This window comes from Lactuca sativa, chromosome 5, assembly GCF_002870075.4.
Source record: "Lactuca sativa cultivar Salinas chromosome 5, Lsat_Salinas_v11, whole genome shotgun sequence".
NCBI classification, from domain to species: domain Eukaryota; kingdom Viridiplantae; phylum Streptophyta; class Magnoliopsida; order Asterales; family Asteraceae; genus Lactuca; species Lactuca sativa.
Genome location: NC_056627.2, coordinates 17,171,430 through 17,191,164, shown reverse-complemented (window position 1 = coordinate 17,191,164; position 19,735 = coordinate 17,171,430). Strand labels below are relative to the sequence as shown.

At 38.0% G+C, this 19,735-nt stretch overlaps 1 protein-coding gene across 1 annotated transcript; it reads right to left on the bottom strand.

The window, feature by feature from the left end:
* Nucleotides 1–953: 953 nt before the first annotated feature.
* LOC111910511 (uncharacterized) lies at nt 954–3,907 on the bottom strand. The gene is made up of 3 exons (XM_023906349.1): nt 3,413–3,907; nt 2,484–2,584; nt 954–1,806 (listed from the first exon to the last, which is right to left on the bottom strand). Exons 1-3 carry the CDS (start codon nt 3,905–3,907, stop codon nt 954–956), a joined length of 1,449 nt encoding a protein of 482 aa, XP_023762117.1.
* Nucleotides 3,908–19,735: the final 15,828 nt, after the last annotated feature.

Sequence of the window (19,735 nt, the reverse complement as noted above, 5' to 3'; positions counted from 1 at the left end):
TGAAGCAAGTAGTAGATACGGCTTCAGCCCAAAGGTAGAGTGGTAGATTTGTGAAGTTCAGAATGGATCGAGCAGCTTCTACGAGATTTCTATTGCGTCTTTCGACTACACCGTTTTGTTGTGGAGTATAAGGAGCTAAGAAGTTGTGGTCGATTCCTTTCTCAGTGAGAATTTTCTCAATGGTGGAATTAGTGATTTCCGATCCATTGTCACATCGGATTCTCCTAACTGGGAGTTTGAAAAGAACTTCTATTCCTTTGATAAAATTGATGAGCTCTGAGGCTATTTTAGATTTCAGCCTGAGGAAGAAGACCCAAGTGAACCTGGTAAAGTCATCAACAATCACAAGAATGTATTACTTATGATGAAGACTTTCTACAGTGGATGGTCCACAAAGATCGATGTGTAGAAGCTCCAATGGTTCGTAGATGGATTTGTTGATGATAACAGGATGACCGTTCTTTGATTGCTTTCCAAAGTCACAAGCAGCACACAAATGATCATTTTCAAATTTGAGAAGAGGTAAACCTCTCACCATTTCACCGAATATGAGATTATTCTTGTACCAAAAGTTCAGATGAGAGAGCCTTGGATTCCATAACCAATTGACATTAGGAACAACTTTGGAGAGAAGGCAGAGTTGTGGTTTACCAATAATCATGTTGATGTCGAGGAGGTACATGTTATTGTTGCGAAGCGACTTGATTAAACATTCTTTCTGGTCTTCAGTCGTTACATAGTTGTAGTTCTTGCAAAATTCCACATGTCGATTTAAATTAGTGAGCTTATGTGCATGGACCAAGCACTATCAATATACCATATTGTTTCTTGCTCCGAAACACAGAGTGCTTGCAAAATTAATGAGTGATGGAGTTTTTAGGCTCCGAGTTAGACTTTGGGACATAGGTACGGGGTTTGGACTTTGATTGTGACTTAGGAACAACTTTTTGTTTCTAGGTGGTATTTTTCGAACTCTTTGGAAATAGACAGAAAGCTAATGTCTTTTCATCTATCCAGTAGTCATATTCAATGACTTGGGGGTTCCGAACAGTCTTCTTCGGACCTTTGACTTCTGGAGTGTTGGAATCAGTTGTATCCTCTAGAATTGTTGTTTCATCAATAAGAGATTTGACTTTCCACACAAGATTTTTCTTTGAAGATTTTAAAAAATTCGTTTTCTTTACATTTGTGTATTTTTTTGATGATACATTGCTTTTTGAAATATTGGGTTTAAGAATTGTGCTATAAGATTTAGCAATAAAAACAGATGAAACAGTCCGCGGAGAAGTGTTTTGGACTGTCATGGCATTCAGACGAGATTTAGGCTGAGTAGAACTGACTAAATTCTTGTGTTCTCCACGACTGAGAGATTCAGAAGGTCTTTTTAGTATCTTACTGGGAGCAAAGGAGTGTTGACTATGGGTTGATGCATGAGAATTTCGGGATACACTCGGTTTGGAGTTTTCAGTGAATTTGGAATTTTGTGTAGTCTTAACTTCCTTCTTATGTGCACTTCCAGCTTCTACTTTGGGATCTACAATATCCTTTCTATTCAACATTGGTTTTCTCTTAGGCTGAGACACGGATTTTGAAGTTTGTCCTACGGATGGATTACTAAACTCGAGAGTAATGGGAACCAATTTCGTTTTTGAGACTACTAAGGAAACAGATTCGCAAGAATCAGAGGAGACACAACTTGATTTTTCAACTTTATCATGTAAGGATGCCCATACAAACTCAGAGGTATCAGTTTCAATTGTCACCGAAATGATTTCTTCAACCACACAGTTGTTTGTATGATTACTCCTAGGAACATAATCTACACAATTTGAAAGACTATGATGAAATAACCGTGGTCCGATTTAGGTCCAGGTTTATCAGAGGCGGAAGTGGCGTGGAATCAGGACACTTGACAACTATTGGCTGGAACTCAGGAATTAGGGACTCAAAATGGTATGTGGTTTCAGAAAGTGGTGACAAGGGAGAAACAGGAATGTCCGAATGTTTGATGTTCGAAACGTCTCCCATGAATGTCAAATTTTGCAATTCCTTCAAGGGACTAGCGATTGGTTTCGGAAACTCGCTACCGATACCAGGTGCTTTAGACCATGGATGACGAAAATTATAAGTCATCCGAATGTCTACTTCAAGTATGTCTATGGAATTATGCAAATCATATATCTTAGCATTGAGACGTTTGTTATCAGAAATCAAAACATTTCGTTCAAAATATGTGATTTCACATTTTTCTTTTAAAATGATACATTCATCGTTTGACATTACAAGTTCACACTCTAAAGACTCGATTTTCAATTTTTTTCCTCAAAACGTAACATAAGACGATTTAATTCACACTCCTTCTCACTCGCTTCTTTGGCAGACTCATAGGCTTTATAGATGGTGTTCATATCTGTTTGAATCTGGGTTAGATAAGGTTTACAGAGAGACATATCAAAATTATTATCAGAGATCATATATTTTACCTATTGAACGATGCTTCGACCAGGTGGATCACTGGTGGCCATGTAGCAATAGTGAGGTTCAACAACATCATCTTCATCTTCTGACCCAAATCACCAATACCCTTCATCACATTTAACAGTTTGTCTTGCCATCAGACACATATTCCTTCCAGTTACCATGTCATCATCATCCCCGGATCACCAATATCCTTTAACATCACTTGAAAACGTTGTAACAAATGCTTTTTCGCTTTCAACCATGTCTTGGGCTTTTCGGATGTAGTAGGCAGAATCCTTGATTTTTGGTTTCTGTGGAGCATCAGCCAGGCAATCTTTAGCAAAATGGCTTGCATGTCGACACTTATGATACACAGTTTTTGGTTTCTCCGATTTGGAACTCTAAGAAGGTTCCGGAGCAGAGTTTGGCTTAGTGATGTTCGGTTTATATGTGGGGGGATTTTCCGAAGTTGGGTTAGGTTCGGGAGCTGAGTATGATTGAGGATTGTTATGGTGAGGAGCATGGAATTGATTTTGGTATGGTTTATAGGAGGGATCGAACGGATGTTTGTATTTCATTGAGAGAATAGAAAATTCCTGTTAGAAACGGAGTTCAGAGTCCATGTCTTTGGAATCATCAACATGTAGATTTGTGTGGGTAAGATGGGTGCCGATGATTGAATAGATGGAACAATGGGTTAAAAAGGATCCGAAGTAGATAAGTTCAGAATGGTTGGTTCGAAAGAGCTGACAAGGAAAAGAGGGCCTCCGAAGAGCTCCTTTATGGTTTAAGCAACAATAGACTCGTGTCCTTGAAGTTCATCACAAAGTTGATAGAGCTTCAACGTTTTCAAGGAGTCATTGCTTTGGAGACAAGATTTCATGTTTCCCGATCCTTTGCCGAGACTGTTTATGAATTTGAGATTATACTTCAAAGGAGTTCGGACAATCACATGAGCAGCCATGTTGTTGACCACGATTTGGTAAGGGTTGGAGGCTAAGGCCACTGATTCACCAGGAGTGGTAGTGAAGGTATCGAAGTCGTTGACAACTGAAGTGAGGTGCTTCTCTTTCTTATTTTTTGAAGCATCAATCAGGTCCTGAAGAGTGTCCCAAATCTCTTTGGCTAATTTGCACAACTTAATGTTCTCGAAGAGTGAGGGAGGAACACCAAACACCATTTCTGAGAAAGTCACTTGATCAACATGCAACTTCTCAATATCATCTGCAGTTAGAAGAGTTTCGTATTGAGCCATAACCTGAGCAGCAGCATCTCTCACAACTATTCTAACAGGAACATGAGGACCTTCTTTGACTGATCTCCAGATTTCTTCACCTCTATCTTTGGCTATTGAAAATCTTTCCATTCTAACATTCCAGTGATCATATTCTTCCACAAATAGTAATGGGGAACGTGTAGGGCTTCCCACACTATTTACAATTTGCATTTAAATCATTTGTTGAGGATTAGAAGCAGCCATTGAAGTTAAGATATCTTCAAGCTAAAGTGGTATATAGAAGAACTTTTATCCTTATCATAGAAATGGTTGAAACACCAAGGTAATTTCAAGCCAACTATAATATGGTCTTATAGATTCAAAGGACAACCACTCAAGCTTTGATACCAATTGAGAGAACAAAATAGATCTGATGTGCAGGGACAAGGTTTGAGAACTCAAACCTTGAGTGAATGGTTAAGATCAATGTCTGCTTGCTAATAAATGTTCAAGTCAAGCCTAGAAATACCTGTAAAGTCTTACATAATGTATTTAACAAATGATCAAGTCATAAATGAAGTATGATAGTAAGTGATCAAGGTAAAGCTAATAAATGAAGAACAAGAATGTTTGAAAGAAGTTTGAAATAACTTAGTAAATTGCAAAAGTTGAGTGAATGATTCGTGTTTGACTGTGCATTGAAAGCTCCTTTAAATAGGAGTGAAGGTTACAACGAATTAACTAGAAAACTTACATAGGACTGGAAAATAGAAATGTTTCTGACATTCTGATTGTCTAGTATTACAAAAGACTAAATCCTATGGAACGTTATATCAATACAAAGACAAAATTAATAAATGCACAAAGACAAAATATCAAGACTCTGGATCAGTATCCATTATGGACATGAGAGTCATTCCGGAATGCCTTCAACTTCTCATCTTCTTCTCTTTTGGTCCGGATAGATTCCGAGCCACTCTTCACAATTGACTCTAGACCATTTATTTCAGAACATAAGTACTTCGAAATTCAGAATTAGGATTGCTAGAGGTTCACTATCAGGTTCCAACATTCTTGTTCAAGTTTCTGAACCTTGCCTTCGGGCAGTACTCCTCAGTCATGATCTCTTTTAAAGCTTCTCAGCCCATCGCATTAGCCACTACCAGAGTAAGTGATTTAACATGGCTATTCCACAACGTCAGGGCTCTGTCCGAGAAGGTGCAAACAACAAATTTTAATTTGCTTCCTTCAGGACAAGAACAGATCTCAAAGATCGACTCTATTTTCTCGAACCATTACGAGAGCACAATGATTCCTCCAATCCTGTTAAAGGACTTGGGCTTGTAGCTGGTGAAGTCCTTATACGAGCACTCTCAAGAGCGCACTGAAGCATCACCTCGAGTCGAATGTACAGCTGTTCTACTCCCGCTAGTACTGCTAGCACTGAATTGAGCTAAGGTTGTCGTAACAGCCACAACCACTACAACTTGGAGAGCTGCAGGATCGTATTGTGGAGGAGGTGGTTGAGTTGGAGTTATCGGAGGGTTATTTCTCGGAGGACGACATGGAGGAATCTTTCAACTTAAATTTTACACAGATGAAGATGATAGTGAGAATTTGATAGTAAGAATAATGAGAGTGATCCATGAACTAACTCGCCATAGTTCAACAAATAAATGAGAGTATGATTGAAATAGAGACATAACAATAGAAGGATGAAAGCACTTGGAAAAATATTTCTCATGAGTTTAGATGTCTGTCAATAATATTGGCATTAAAGATGTAACTAGTTCGGGAAAATGACCTAGAAGTAGGTCTTACATGAAACCATAAAGAGAAATTTTGACAGCATAGATACCTAGCAACAATACTTGCAAGATAGGAATTTTTACAGGGAAAAGTGCTATATAGAGCATAGATAAGAAGGTTATTTCTTAAACCAAAAGAAAGGACGAGTAGAGACTCTTCTATCGGCGATGGGTACCCCTTGGGTGAACCCTCAAACCTGCTAGCTGACACTCCACATCAAGGAGGTGTCATTCATACACTACCAGGCATGCTCGTAGCTCTATGAAATCGGTTTGGGTTATAGCTAGCTCTTGCTGCAAAGCCTTATTGTCCCTCATAGCTCTCCCATGAGCAACTTCAAGACGACGAATGTGATTCGAACTGGCGCTTGAGTCCGCCTCAAGTTCCATAGTTCTCTGAATGGCTGCCACACTTAGCTCAACATTGCAAGCCACTCGGAGAATCAAGATTTGAAGGGCCCTATCTGCGGGGCATCCTTCATTCAAATTGTTGAAGTTGCAGTCTCCATTGCATGGGAGGGGTTGGCGTTGCTCGTGTCTGCACCTATTCAATCTCCCAACCCACATAGGTGTTGGACCATGGAATTCAATCCGATGGTTAGGATTTGGTATTGGGGCCACTTGAGGTAGATTTTCGACTTTAGGATCTGAGTCAGCCTCTTAAGGGAATTCCTCTACGAAGTCATCGTCTAATGGAATTTCATGATTCTCTTCTGGCTCTACATCGAGCCATCCATCATTTCCTTGGTTTGGAAGGTACAGGTCGCTAGGGAGATGGAATCCAACCATGTTATCTACGCGAGAAAAGGGATGAAAGAGATAGTTAATACACATACTACTTAAGATAATTATAGGGTGATCCTTACTAGTTACTTCAATACTCACGTAGTGCATAACAGTCATATGTAACCAAAATAGGATAGACCTTCGAATAAGTGACCCTATCTCTAAGTCCACAACCAAACAAGGAACATGAAGTAAAGCAAAGATCACATATTCTTAGTGTAACGCCTGTGTTTCTAGGCTTGTCATTAATGTTGATGTAATAGTCTAGGTTAACCTTTGTAACCCGTTTTGAGATAATAGAAGTGTATTATGTGCTTTGTGCTTAATTGTGTGTCTTAATGTTATTAAGAAAAAAAAATAAGCATCAAAATAAAATGTTAGATAAAGCTGATATCTATGTATAATGTTGTAGTAGCTGAAACGAGGTTTCCGAATATATAAAGAATGCCAAAATCCGAGTTATAACGAAGAAGTTATGACCTGTCGAAGTTTCGAGACAGAACCGGCAACGCTGAATGACATAAAAAGTGAAATTTACGTTAGAGCGATATTTAGCCCTAGTGATCTAAACGAATGTCGTAGAGTTCGTTAAACCAAGAGCGTGCATAACGAGAACGCTAAAATCTGACTTTGTATGAGGAAGTTATGATTTTTCTAAGTTTCGACTTAGCGGTATGCAACCCGAATACTCGATTCGAGATCGAGTGATTGTTGGTCTAAACAATCTAAAAGAGAATCGAAGATCTCGTTAATAGTAATGCATTGGTGAAAAGATAGGCGAAAACGGACGTCGGATGAAGAAGTTATGATTTTATAACAGAGTTTTCTTGTCCCGGCCTACTAAAAATAAATAATAAAAATAAATTCAAAATTAGCCGACGGAGTCTAAACGAAAGTTGTGGAGCGTAGTCTCACCTACGCGTGGATATAAAGAACGTTGAAAACGGAGTTGGTATGAAGAAGATATGAATTTCAGAAGTTTTTAAATGATTAATATTTATTTATTTAATCTTTAATCCGATATTATCCGAAGGGGAGTCACCGGACTTATCCGGGTTATGCCCAGTGTAGGGCTGTACGCCCAGCATACAGCGACGCACGACACGCCTCACACTCGAGTTCTTCGGATACGTAAGCAATGACGATTTCGGAGGAGTACACCCCGCGTAGAGCATTACGCCCATCGTAATGCGAGGCCTCAGCCTCCTATAAAAGGGCGTGCGAGGGCAGCCTTATTCTTTTGCCAAATTCTTCCTTTCTCGCTAGTTTTTGCCTCGATTTGTGTGCCATTTATACCCCGAAGCCGCGATATTATTCCTGAGTCCCGAAGCAAGTCTCGAAGCCTCGAAGATCCCGAGAAGTAAGATTCCCGAGCCGAAGCTCTGTCCGCGAGAAGCCAATTTTTGTGAAGATCTTCCAGATCTACCAAAGAATACTACTTCTACAAGTCGTAGTGCTGTCCGATCATATTCTGATCAAGTGAGTGTGTACTTACTTTCTTCTAACACATAATTATGAAGTATTTTATACGAAATACGTGTTATGTGTATAATTTTGTTGTTATGTATGTGAATGTATATTCACTTTCTTCTATCTCATAGATCCGATTTATTCTCTATGAAATACGTGTTATGTGGTTGTGCCTCATCTTTTTTGTGGAATATGTATTGAATGAGAATGCTATACAGGTTTTAAACTATGTATCAAAATATATATTTTTATCTACTAAAATGTTAAGTAGAACATGGGTAGATAGTTGATGTGTGATAAACAAATGAGAGGCCTCGATGTTGTTGTTGTTGATTTAGTTATTCAGCGGAGTATGGATAACGACCACAGACTCTTTCTAGACAGTCCCGTAGAACGCTAGCAGGTTCATAACCTGTAGGTGTTGTGAACGATGTGTTCACCGGTGTACTCTATCCCCCTCATGGTTGCCTTTAGGATATCTATTGTTGAGGAAACCCCTTCGCAGTAATGTCCGTTCCAATGAAAATCCTAGATTAGGTCCCTTGAGATAGATGTTGTTTTCTGGACATAAAGTGAGGATAACAGGAATGGGTAATCAGGTTATTGTTGGTTGGTGAAATTAAATATAATTATTTATTGTGGGTTGAAAACCCTACATGCTCACCAGGCTCCCAAGCCTGACCCACTCAGTTTTATTTGTATTACAGGAAGTGGCACAAGGGCATAAGATGGATGAATCATCGAGTTGTTTTGTTTACAAGTCTGTATATATGTATATATTTGTTGAATGACTTGTAATGTTATCATTTATGCTTTATGGTCTGTATCGGAACATGACATCCCGAGTTTTGATTATATAATGAAAATGCATCTCTTGATGAAATGCTTTGATAAATATTATTTTATCATATTTTGTTTTGGGAACAATTTCCGCAACTCTTTTAAATAAAAAGGATTTACTCTGAAATTATTTTAAAAAGCATAAATTAAATCGGTCTTTTCTGGCCGTGATTTTGGGGATGTCACACTAAGTCTATGACACCCTAGTCACATATAACCTTAGCGTATCCACTCATCAACTATTGACCTACTAATAAAGACCTTTTAGTTCTCAAATAAGTAATTATAGTAACACAAAATACTCATATAGTATTTTAAGTTTATGCTCTGATCTAAAATTTTCATTGTAGTAGTGTTGTTAAGTTTTTAGACTTGTTGCAACACCACAACCATTCCTAGGCACATGCTAATCACTTCTCGGAAAGATATAGTTAATCAGGCTATATTACTCCTAGATTTGATTATATGTACCCATGCCTACTTGTGCTAATGTAAATGTTTGTGTAAATGTTTGATGTAAATGTTGTATCTCTTAGAAAATCTTATATTTTCTACTTTATTATGAAATGTAGTCTTCTACCAAGACCCGACTGTTTTGCATGTTTGTTCTTTTGTAAAAGTGAGTGCTTTTCCCAAGTATGACTATCATTATTAGAATATAGTTTACATTACCGTTTATGTGAGAAGATCACAATGTGAATGTAATGGGAAAATAAAGATGTATTCTAGTATTGTATATACTAACTACCATTTTATTATGTACCTTAAAGCAATTACTTAATTAAGGTAAAATGTGATGAGATTATAACCATATTTGATTGACTAGTAAAACACGACGATAAAAGACGTCGAAATGATATGACATTTGTCACCCACAGACTTGCAGGTCCCACTGTAGCTAGCAACAAAGTGTAGGATGGTCAATCGCATATAGATCTATACACAAACTCACGCTGTCCTTCTAGGAGACTTTGGTTATAAACCGTGACACAACAGTATATTGTCATGCTATGAAGTAGTGGCTCACATTAATGTTATAGTATTCTTGTATTTGTATAGTATGTTCTCTCTGTTCTAGTGTGTAGTATGCTCTCTCTGTTCTAGTGTATAGTATGCTCTCTCTGTTCTAGTGTATAGTATGATCTCTCTGTTCTAGTGTATAGTATGCTCTCTTTGTTCTAGTGTATAGTATGTTCCTTCCGGTTTCTCATTATAGTATGTTTTTCTGTTTCTCGTTATAGTATTATTGAAATGGCTCATGTATGAACTGATTCTTGTATGTTTCATTGTTCAAGAAATAGTGAGTAGTAATCCTCTAAACTATACCTGTTATAGTTCACTATTAATGTTGTTTGAATAACTGAGCATGGTTTTACACCTTTGCTACCTAAAGGTGTTGAAATGACGTAAGAACTTTTATATCTATACACATATACATAATATAACTAAGATTCAAATGACACTCGGACAAACAACCGATACCCTAAGTCCACAACCAAACCACGAACAGGAAATAAAGTGAGTTATCAGTCATAAGCCCTTTTAACCTTATTTATATAACTATATCTATATAGACATTATTTTGACAGTATATAAGTTTAAAAGAGTTTAGCGTATATAAAAGAGTTTTAGCATATAAAAGATGTTTTAACCATTTGAATGGTTATATATGACTTGATGTGATTTTATAAAATGTTTTGAAATAGCTTGTTTGATAACACAGTTTTGAAGTATAATAAATCCACTTGTTTGATAGTTATTCATCACATACGATTGATACAATAAGTATAGTGTTTTCTACTTGTTTCCCCCCATAAAAGCATTTAAAATCATTTAAAGATAAGTTTAGGGGTATGAACTCACCTGTAGTGAGTGATTCGAATGTCAGATCGATATAGGTTGCCAAGTGTGCCAAGTGATGTCTTGAGCACAAATGGATCCTATTCAGCATATAATGACACATATATGTATACAATTAGTGTATATAACAACTAATCATGATAGGGAACAACCTTAGGGAGTAGGAAAGACTTTGAATTAAGTGTTACAATCACAAATGATTGCACAAAAGGTGTTTACGGCCACACAAAAGTGTGTTTACGGACAAGATGGTGTTTATGAGCATGACATGAAGAGTTTACGGCCATAAGAAGAGTTTATAGTCATAAACTCTTTATGATCATGCTTAAATGGGTGTTTCTTGGATGCTAAACATGTACTTCTTATGAATAACAAGTATATGGAAAGGATACTTATGATTTGGAAGCTAGAAAGTGTGTTTACGAACCAAGAAACTAGTGTGTTTTCTTGGTGTTTTTGATGATATTTGAGAGATAATTGAGTGTTCTTGATTTGGAAGTGTGAGAAGTGAAGAAAATTGAAGGAAAATCCTACATATAGGACTAGTTGACAGCCAAACAAGGGCTTGCGGCTGTAAGCTCTAGTTTACGGCCATATACTCCACATGATGGAGTTTTCCAACTTGAATGCTCCACAATGAACTATAGAAGATACTTCCTAATAGCCAATCCTTCAATGTACTAGGCTTAGAACACTCAAATAGAACCTTAACAATGTTAAAAGATAGCAGAAACAAGTGTGACATCTGATTGAATTAAATGAATTTACAAGATAGGAATTTCGGGTTGTTATGGATATTATAACGACACTTATATAACTCATAATAATAGTCCAAGTACATATTATAAGTTCCTAATAATGTTACTATAATTAAATACAAGCTATATTAAAAATAGCGTAGGCATAGCTCACTTACAGCGGGTTTTTATAGAAAACTGGGCTTCGCTTGGAGCAGCGGTTCTAAGCCGAAATCTCTTCTTCTCGGAGCTTCCCGGTGCTCCAGGAGTTGCTTCTAACACCTTGGAGTTGCTAAGGAAAAACCTTGAAGGTTTGGGGGTATTTGTGAGGAATGAAGTGGAGAGTTGTGAAGAAAATGGTAGATTTGCGGGTCTATTTATAGGCTTCCAGCGCCGAGTACGCTGAGCGTACTCAAAAATTACGCTAAGCGTAATGGGTTTTTAAGGGTTATGCTGAGTGTACTTGAAATTACGTTGGGCGTAATGTGCCACGTTTCACCATTTGGTGGCTAGCCTTGGGGAGGAAACAACGAATGTGATCGCGCCATGTCACCCAAACTCGCACAACACCCTCCCGAATTAGAAAAATCATAACTCTCGCATACGAGCTCCGTCTTCGACGTTCTTTATATCCACGCGTAGGTAGGATCAGAATCTACAACTTTTGTTTGTCCTTCATTGGCTAATTCTCGACTGATCTTAAATTTAACAGTAGTAGGAGATTAGACTGTTAAATGACCGCGAAAAATTCGTAACTCCTTCATATGGACTGCATTTTCATTTGTCTTTTTACCTTTGAGTTCCTACTAATGAGATATTCAACTCTCATTTAGGTCGCGTAAGCCAAGAACCGCTCGAACTACAATTCGAGTTTATGGCCGTGCACTGCTAAGCCAAATTTTAGAAAAATCATAACTTCCTCATACAAAGTTAGATTTGGGTGTTCTTTTTTATGTATGTTCTCGGTTTAAACTATACTACAAATTTTGTTTAGATAACTAAGGCCAAAAGTCGCTCTATTGTAAATTCACTATTTACGTTTTCCGGTGTTGTGCCGGTTCCATCACAAAACTTCAACGGGTCATAACTTCTTCGTAATAACTCGGGTTTCGACGTTTTTTATATCTCTGGAATCCTTTATTCGAACACTACAACTTTATCTTAAGATATCGGGCTTATTTCAAACTTTAATTTTGATGCTTATTTTCATTCTTTATTACTTATATCTTTATAATTAAGTATAATGCACATAAATTCACACAATTCACATAATGCTCAAATAATTCATCTTTATTACTTCAAAAAGAGTTACAATAGTTGACCTAGACTATCACATCATCTATTAATGCTTAGACCCGAAACACGGGCCTTACACACTACCACCAACTGGGCCTCTCGGATGGTATATAAGACTGGAGTCATCACCGTCATCCTCATGCATACGTCTCGGGTCGAAGCACTCACCGCTCTATGACTCACCGCATCGGCTACCACATTAGCCTTTCTAGGGTTATACAAGATCTCACAGTCATAGTATTTCACTACATCTAACCACCTCCTCTGTCTCATATTTAGGTTGGGCTGATCCATAAGGTACTTCAAGCTCTTATGGTCTGTATATATGGTACACCGAGACACCATAAAGATAGTGGAGCCAGATCTTGAGGGGGAACACCACCGCCCCTAACTCCAAATCGTGGGTGGGATACCTTGTCTCATGAGGCTTCAACGGCCTCGATGAATATGTTATCACATGTCCCCTTTGCAACAACACCACACCCATCCCTGATATAGATGCATCACAGTAAACTACGAAGTCCTCCACTCCCTCGGGAAGGGCTAACAATGGAGCTTCGCACAATCTTTGGCGAAGAGTCTCGAATGAAGTCTGATGCTCGGGCACCCAGGGAAAAGTAACACCTTTCTTGGTCAATCTGGTAAGAGGAACAACAATCTTGGAGAAATGTGTAATAAATTTCCGGTAGTAGCCTGCCACTCCAAGAAAACTCCTGATCTCGGATGGGGACCACGATGTTTCCCATTGCATAACTGCGTTAGTCTTAGCCAAGTCGACCAAAATCCCATTCTGATAAACGAGGTTCCCTAAGAACTGAACCTCTCATAACCAGAAATAACACATGATGAATTTCGCATAAAGCCTCTCCGTCTTTAATACTCCAAGAATCTCCTGAAGATTTTACACATGCTGCTCTCTAGACCTCGAGTATACCAGAATATCGTCGATGAAGAAAATCAATGACCGATCCAACATGGACCTGCACACCTGGTTCATGAGATCCATGAACGCTGCCGGTGCGTTGGTGAGTCCGAAAGGCATCACCACAAACTCGTAGTGCCCATAACGAGTCATAAAGGCCATTTTCTTGATATCCTCCTCACAAACTCTCATCCAATGATACCCAGATCTCAAATCATTCTTGGAAAACCAAGACACCCCTTCAACTGATCGAACAAATCGTCGCTCCTCGGTAGTGGCTAACGGTTCTTGACCATCAGCTTGTTCAACTCCCGGTAGTCGATACACATCCGGTGTGAGCCATCGTTCTTCTTGACAAAAAGGATCGACGCTACCCAAAATTTTGGGTCAATATTATGGGTTATACTTTACTTTTCTAGGAAAATGTGTTTTTTTGTAAAGGACCGTAAACAGGTCAGTGTTTACGGCCCATATTCACCAAGCCCATATTCCTTTATATATATATATATATATATATATATATATATATATATATATATATATATATATATATATATATATATATATATATAGGTGTTAGGGGTGAGGAGTAGAGATTGATCAAACACAAGGAGTATACAACCAAGAGAGAAACTAGAGAGAAGTTTTGTGTGTGTGAATGTTTTGAATCCGGATCTTCAATCTAATCAATTCATACATAGATTCATCATATTCTTCTTCTTCTTCTCTTCTATTTGATCTGACATCATCCGTTTCATTGGGATTCCGTACCATCAAACGGATCTGATTGATACACATGCAAATTAGGGATTTACAATTGGCATCAGAGACTGGTTGTATCAGTCAATTTTGTCAGATTTGGGGCATTATATGATCTTATTTTTAAATATTTTTGCGTTTTTGGATGGATCTCTGAAAATTAAGGGAGGTTTGTTCTTCGTGTTTTTCATAAAAAAGGGTTTTTGATCGAGTTTTGGATCTTCAAAGTCGAAAAATCGGTGTTTTTTGTCGAAATCTCTGAGGGTGTGGCAGTGTTTGCGGCCGGCGGCTAGGGTTTTGGAGTCAACGGCCCGAGGTTCACGGTCTGAAGCTTGTGGCCTGAGCTTCACGGCTAGAGGTTTGCGGCCTCGGCCTCAGTGGTTTACGGCCTTACACCTCACACCTCGTCCTCGCAAGCAGCTGGTGTCTTCGCATCGTTTAATTAAAAAAAGGGGGGACGCGATTTTGAGGGTACCGGGGATCGAACCCGTGACCTCCAGCTCAACATATTAGCGCCTTATCCAACTCAACTAGCCGAATCCATGTTTCTTTCCTTCTAAATTTAAACTATAACCCGTCTTTCTCGCAGCAAGTTTTGCTATTTTGACACTTTTAACCCAATATTCAATTCCTTTTAAATTTTAAATTCCTTTTTCATCCAAAACAAAAAAAAAATAAAAAAAAAATAAAGTAATAATAAATAAATAAATAATAAATTAAATTAAAATTAATAAATTTTAATTTTTGACTTTTATTTTTTTAACTTTTGACCTTAAATTTTGACTTTGACTTTCAAGTGTGACATTTGACTTTAAACTTTGACTTTTTCGTTTACTTTTAAATTTTCAAATTTAGCTTTTCGGTTTGACTTTTCAAGTTTGACTTTTGAGTTTAACTTTTTAAATTTGACTTTTAAGTTTGACTTTTGAGGTTTATAATCAAAGGGTTTGACTTTTAAGTTTGATTTTGGCTTCTAGTTGTGCTTTTTATTGGCTTTTAAGGTCTACGAGGGAATTGAAGACATGAAAGAGAATCGTCATGATATGTTAAGACAAAATTTCAACATTTTCGATTATATAGCTGCGATCTTTTTCTCTAAGTTTGAGATGAACAAAAAGCTACAGAATTCACTTCCGAAATCATGGGATATGAAAGTGGCTATCATCAAGAAGACAAAAGATCTCAATCGTCTTAGTATTGAGGATGTAATTGAAGAGCTTGAAGCTTTGAAGTGTGGATATACAATGAGTTCTACAAACATCTCGGTCAATGAAGTTACATGTACTCCAACTTGTGAAACTGCGATTAAATTTCTTCGGGAACAAATTGATTTATTAAGAAGGGAAGTCGAGGACCTAAAATACGAAGGATATCAACTCAGGAAAGGACAGAAACCCCTGAAGGCTGAATTAGAAGCAAAAACCAAGGACTTTAGGAAGCTTTAGGAAGATTATAGCAACAAGTGTGAAAATTATGACTATATTAAGAGACAACTTGCTACTGCAACCGAAGAACTTGACACTTTAAAAATTAAGTGTGTAAAAACAGATGTTAGTTTTAAAAATTATACTGTGTCACGTCAGACAGTCGAGTCCCTATTTGAAACCTAATTAAAATTAAAAGATAATCAAAATAAGGGTCTAGGGTATGATAGTGTTCCTCCACCTTTCAATCATAACTACACATCCATCCCCATGACACAGAAAGAAATTGACAAGGAGGCACATCTTCAATATGGCAAACGAGCTGGATTTGTGTCAGGAGGTATTCAGGTTGAAAATACTAATGTTTCTACTTCATGTGAAAGTAAAGTAGCAGAAGATGAGAACAAGAAGAACACTACTGAACAAACCAATGACTCCATGAACTCAGAATTTGTTGCTTCGAATTCTATTACTCCCAACAAACCTGCCATTGAGAAATACAGGCCTCCAATTCTAGCGCAACAGAGTGCCTATTGCAACTGTGCATTTGGGATCAACAAGAAACGAGGCAAGGATATGCCACCAGGGGCAGGAATAAATAACTTCACACTGAAGAAAAAGACTTGTTTTCACTGTGGAACACCTAGACACATTGCCAGAAATTGTCATAATCGTGCATATGTTCCCTACTATTCACAAGGTTGGCAGAACGTGCCAAGAGGGAGATACTTTAAAAGAAACCCCTCAAGGTCATGTTCAGACCATGGTGACTGGAGCGTGCAAAAGGCCAAGAATCAAACCAACAAGGCAAAGAATCAAAATCCCAAGGACAAGAAGGGAATGTCGGCCCAGAAGTGAAGCTCAAGAGATGCTCCTGTGAAGCCTAGACCGGTTAGGTCAAATTCATCTCGGCAGCCGACATCAAGATTAAAAGCAAGTGCCGAGGCACCCATCCGATCCAACAAGAAATGGGTTAAACCCGACTACAAATGGGTACCAAAGATTCAATCTCCCAAATCAATTAATGATTCTAATATTTCTACATCTTCTGTTTGTGATAAGCAGGACATGTCATGGGAGAAAGTATCGTGTGTTGATGACAAAGGTCGACCCAGTTTCAAAATGGACTGGGTTCCAAAAACCAACTGATTCCGCTCTGTGTCGGAGCAGCTATGGAGGCATATCATCAGACTTCGGTTTATTGGTAGTGGGTGTTCCAAGCACATGATAGGGGACATCTCTCAGAACTTTGTTTGAGAGTATGTGTCATTTGCGGGAAAAGAAGAAAAGAAGGGGTCACTCATGGGGTTAGTGCTTAATGACATGAAGATTTTTCGAATCTGTTCTGAGATTGTGTATGTTGTTCACAGACCTTCTAGATGCAAATTCAATTGGTGACTTACGGTTTGAATTTTCTTCTCTATACTCCTGAGTTTTTCTTTAGCTGATTTGCTTTAAAGACTATTTTTTGTTTTAGGATAGTTTAAATTTGCGCATTTACTTTTGTTTCTCTCCTATGCACAAATTTAGGGGGATAAATTAAAACAAAACAAAAATTAGAAAATTTAAATTTAAAAAAAATCCAAAAACATTAGAAAATTAGAAAATAAAAAATATGGTGTTAATGCAATATGCTTGGAGGAGATGTTTTGGGAAGTGATATAATCATGTGATAACAGGCAATCTGAATCTGTGTAAGGGACTGAATCTGAATTGTCTACGCTCTGTGCTCGATGCGCTGGTAGGCACGAAAGATTTTAAATGGACTTGACTAGGGAGAATGGAACTTAATGAATTCAAGGACTTGACAAAAATTGACCTAGTTAGATCCGTTTAGCCTGACAATACGACGCTCGGAAAGGTTGAGCAGGGAGATATACATGAGAATCTACCGGTTACACTAATGAACTCGTCTCTAGAACTGTGGATTCACTTTTCCTCGATGTGCGAATTTTGTCCTTAATTTCGGTTGGATGGGGTGACTGGGGAATTCCGATAAATTAGGTCTGTAGAAGGTTATTTTCTTTCTTTCTATCTATTAGACATATGTTGCTTCGTTTGTGTGATTGAAAGATCCGACCTGGACTATAACATATGCAATTCTATCTCTCCGCATCTTCTCTCTATGCAATTGTTTCTATCTATTAGCCATATACTGTCTCCTTTGCGTGACTCATAATCCGAACTGGTACACCGTATAATCCGAACTTCAGTTAGTCATATGTTTCTTCCTTTGCGTGATTAGAAGAGATCCGACCTGGATGTACAGCATATGCATTCTAAATCTATCTTCTCTCTTAATAATTATCTGCTCACCCGGTGTAAGGAGTATTCTGGAAGTCCTTGATGGCTGGGGCATGCCAGGTAGCGGGAAACACGTTCTAGTACAATTAAAATTGAACACATACAGGTTGTCTGTAGATCTCGCTGCTCAATTTAGGTGGACAACAATATCTTTGTCTGTAGATCTCGCTGCTTAAGGAATATTATCTAGGAACTTAGGATCACTTTCTCTTGTTACTTATAGTATGTCCTAATTTTTTCACAATCTCTCGTGTTTAAGTGGACCACAATACCGACGATTGACCAGATCTATTCAGGAAGGGAAAGGTACTGATAAACGGATAAAGGCTGTCTAAAAACTTTCATCCCAAATCACTCTTAAAGTTAGCTATTATTTTTGTTTTTTTTAAGTTTGTTCATACTGTTCTTCTAATTTAAATAAAAGTGAGAATTAAAAATAAAAAAAAACAAACAAAAATAAAAAAATTCAAAATCAAAAAATAGTGGTATTTCTGTTTTACTTTTTGTTCTAAGTTTTCTTTTAGTTTTGTTTTGTCTTGAAAAGTGATTTCAGGTGAAGATGAAACTCATGGAGTTTGTGTCGAAGATTTCTGAGTCAAGGCTTCATCCATGAGCATCGAAGAATTCTCATTCAAAGGAGCAAAAAATGAAAATGATTCTTCCAACATTCAATCCTTCAACCCCAGAAGCAAGGTGAAGCAGAAATTGAAGATTTTGTGACAGATTGCATTCAAGCCTCCTCAATCAGTCAGCTGCTATCGTTGTACCTGCTAAAGTGATCCAGAAGATTTGTTCTCTCTGAAGATTCTCAAGCTGAAAGCATCATCTTTCAAGAATAAGTACATCAAGCATCCTCACCCAATGTGCGTTCAATTCCAAATCTTGTAGAAAAGCTCAAGGGCTCAAGATGAAGTGATTCATGGAAGATTGATATGTTCATCCTGATGCTGTGAAGAAATCGAAGGTTGAAGCTGAAGCCAAGCTCTCAATGTAGATTAACAAGAAAAGCCAGCTACTTTTTAGGGGGGCTTGTTGGGTCAATTAAGAAAAGAAAGCTATAAACCAAGGGGGAGATTGTTGGGTCAATATTATGGTTTATACTTTAATTTTCTAGGAAAATGTGTTTTTATGTAAAGGACCGTAAACATGTCAGTGTTTAAGGCCGTAAACCCATTTACGGCCCATGTTCACCAAACCCATATTCCCTTGTATATATAGGTGTTTGGGGTGAGGAGTAGAGATTGATGAAACACAAGGAGTGTACGGCCAAGAGAGAAACAAAAGAGAAGTTTTGTGTGTGTGAATATTTTGTATCCGGATCTTCATTCTAATGAATTCATACATAGATTCATCATATTCTTCTTTTTCTTCTCTTCTATTTGATCTGACATCATCTGTTTGATTGGGATTCCGCACCATCAAACGAATCTGATTGATACACAGGCAAATTAGGGACTTACACACAGTGATGTCAAATCAGTTCCTGGAGTTGTGAGGATAACTCCTGCAACTCGGGCAACGCAAGGCGATAAGGTGCCTTAGCAATTGGCACCACATCCGGAACCAAATCGATTTGGAACTCCACCTTCCTCTCTGGAGGCACACCCAATAACTCCTTGGGGAAAACATCCGAGAACTCACGCACAATCGGAACATCATAGATAGAACTCGGTCTCTCAATGGCAACTCTCGTTTCCATCAGATATGCTAAATATCCCATACATCGCCGCTGTAAACTCTGCCTCGCCCCGGCGACAGAACAGAAAGTTAATCCATATCTGGTCCCCTCACCATACATAGTAAGCAATCCCCCACCAAGGTGTCGTATGGTCACCATCTAACGCTCACAGTCA